The following is a 1,581-nucleotide window of genomic DNA, read 5'->3' on the forward strand; positions in this document are numbered from 1 at the left end:
ACTCACATCATATTGCTCTGATTGGTCCTTGTGCTACTTCTGCCGCCACTTTTCTAAACTGTAGAAGAAGTACAAGTGGTTCATACAAAAAAACGTATATTAATAGATATTAAATATTACAAATCTGCATTAAATGTGTCTTTCATAAGTGGCTATGTTTTAAAATGACCAAAACATAACAAAAATTAAAAAATCAGAAAATGTAAATTTTAGCTTTGGTTTGTTATAAGTAAGTAGGTCAATATCAGGAAAAAAAGACTCACCACCTTTGTCTGTTCCTGAGCTTTGCTTTTATCTAGTGTGATCTATTGTAGGAGGATATATACAGATCAATCCTTTATAAAAGTGTCAGGCAGCTCCTTATTCTTTCTTACAAGAGACAGGTGTTAATTGGTTGTCTATAGTAAATTCAGCAGCTCATTGTGTAACCCCTCTGTTCTATTTAAATGATCCTTCGGTGGGCCACCTGTGCCCTTGGCGTGGACCTTAGCCTTGCAAGGCTTTGGTAGGTGCAAGAATACAGTGAAGAGCAGAAGATGGGTTAATAAGCCTCGTCTTCTATGACTGTGTAAACTCCTTATCTTCACTTCCCACCGTTTATTGCAATGACTTAGCTGCGTTCCTGTGGGCATACTTTGTGATTGAGGTTTCACAGCCAGCTCATTAACAGCTGCATCCCATGGGTTTTCAGCAAGAGGGAAGGAGGGGCAGGACACAGGGGAGAAAAAGAAGACATCACATTAGTTTTCAGGACTCAAGCTTTAGTACCATGGACAGCGGCAACTGATCCAGCAGGAATGATGGAATAGGCAAAACAATCCTGAGGAACCTTTTTGACTCTGAGCGGATACTGGGTATACTGGTCAATATTCCAATGACAAACTGACCCATTAGAACGGAAGCATGGGAAAACACCAAGGATTTTCCAGACACTTTCGGTAGGTCAAACTCAATCATTAGTACTGATTTATTTAATCAATTCTAAAACTGAAGGCCACTGACTCATAGATTGGATTTGTATTTTTTTTTATAGTCACATTGTGATTGTGTGTTTATGTTCTGTAAATATCTAATCTATGTATGCTTTGCAAACTATACTATCTTCCTTCTTTACTTTTGCAGAGCCATGTCTTCCAATTCTGCACAGTGATTATGTTTTACTGCTCATGTTATCTATTTGAGTGTGTGAGTCATCTAAGAATGAATGAATTTAAAGTAATGTCTATGGGCTTAATATGTAATTTTATCGCTGACAGCTCTCAGCAAGGATGCATACCACTGCAGGGAGATGTGTCTGTACATAAAATAAATTCATGAAAAATGTGTCTCTAATGTCCATAGTCACATTTTTTTTCCAACGTATACTAGAAACATCTCAAATTGGAATTTGAAACATGAATCTCAGATATTAATGCTTGCATTGGGCAATGCAGACATCTCCCTTTCTTTCCTTTTTCTTCTTTTAGAAAAGAAACTTAAAGAAAAAGATAATTCATGGTGGGACTTGTGGTTCGTCAAGAAGATATATATATATATATATATATATATATATATATATATATATATATATATATATATATA

The 1,581-nt window shown here is 35.9% G+C and overlaps 1 protein-coding gene across 1 annotated transcript in view; it reads left to right on the forward strand.

The window, feature by feature from the left end:
- Nucleotides 1-903: 903 nt before the first annotated feature.
- The window catches only part of LOC140334761 (delphilin-like), a 20,578-nt gene continuing 19,900 nt past the window's right edge, over nt 904-1,581 (forward strand). Inside the window, exon 1 of the mRNA XM_072417001.1 lies at nt 904-938. Coding sequence (XP_072273102.1) covers nt 904-938 — 35 coding nt within the window. The remainder of the gene's footprint in view (nt 939-1,581) is intronic.

The sequence above is a fragment of the Pyxicephalus adspersus genome, chromosome 7 (assembly GCF_032062135.1).
Source record: "Pyxicephalus adspersus chromosome 7, UCB_Pads_2.0, whole genome shotgun sequence".
NCBI lineage: Eukaryota > Metazoa > Chordata > Amphibia > Anura > Pyxicephalidae > Pyxicephalus > Pyxicephalus adspersus.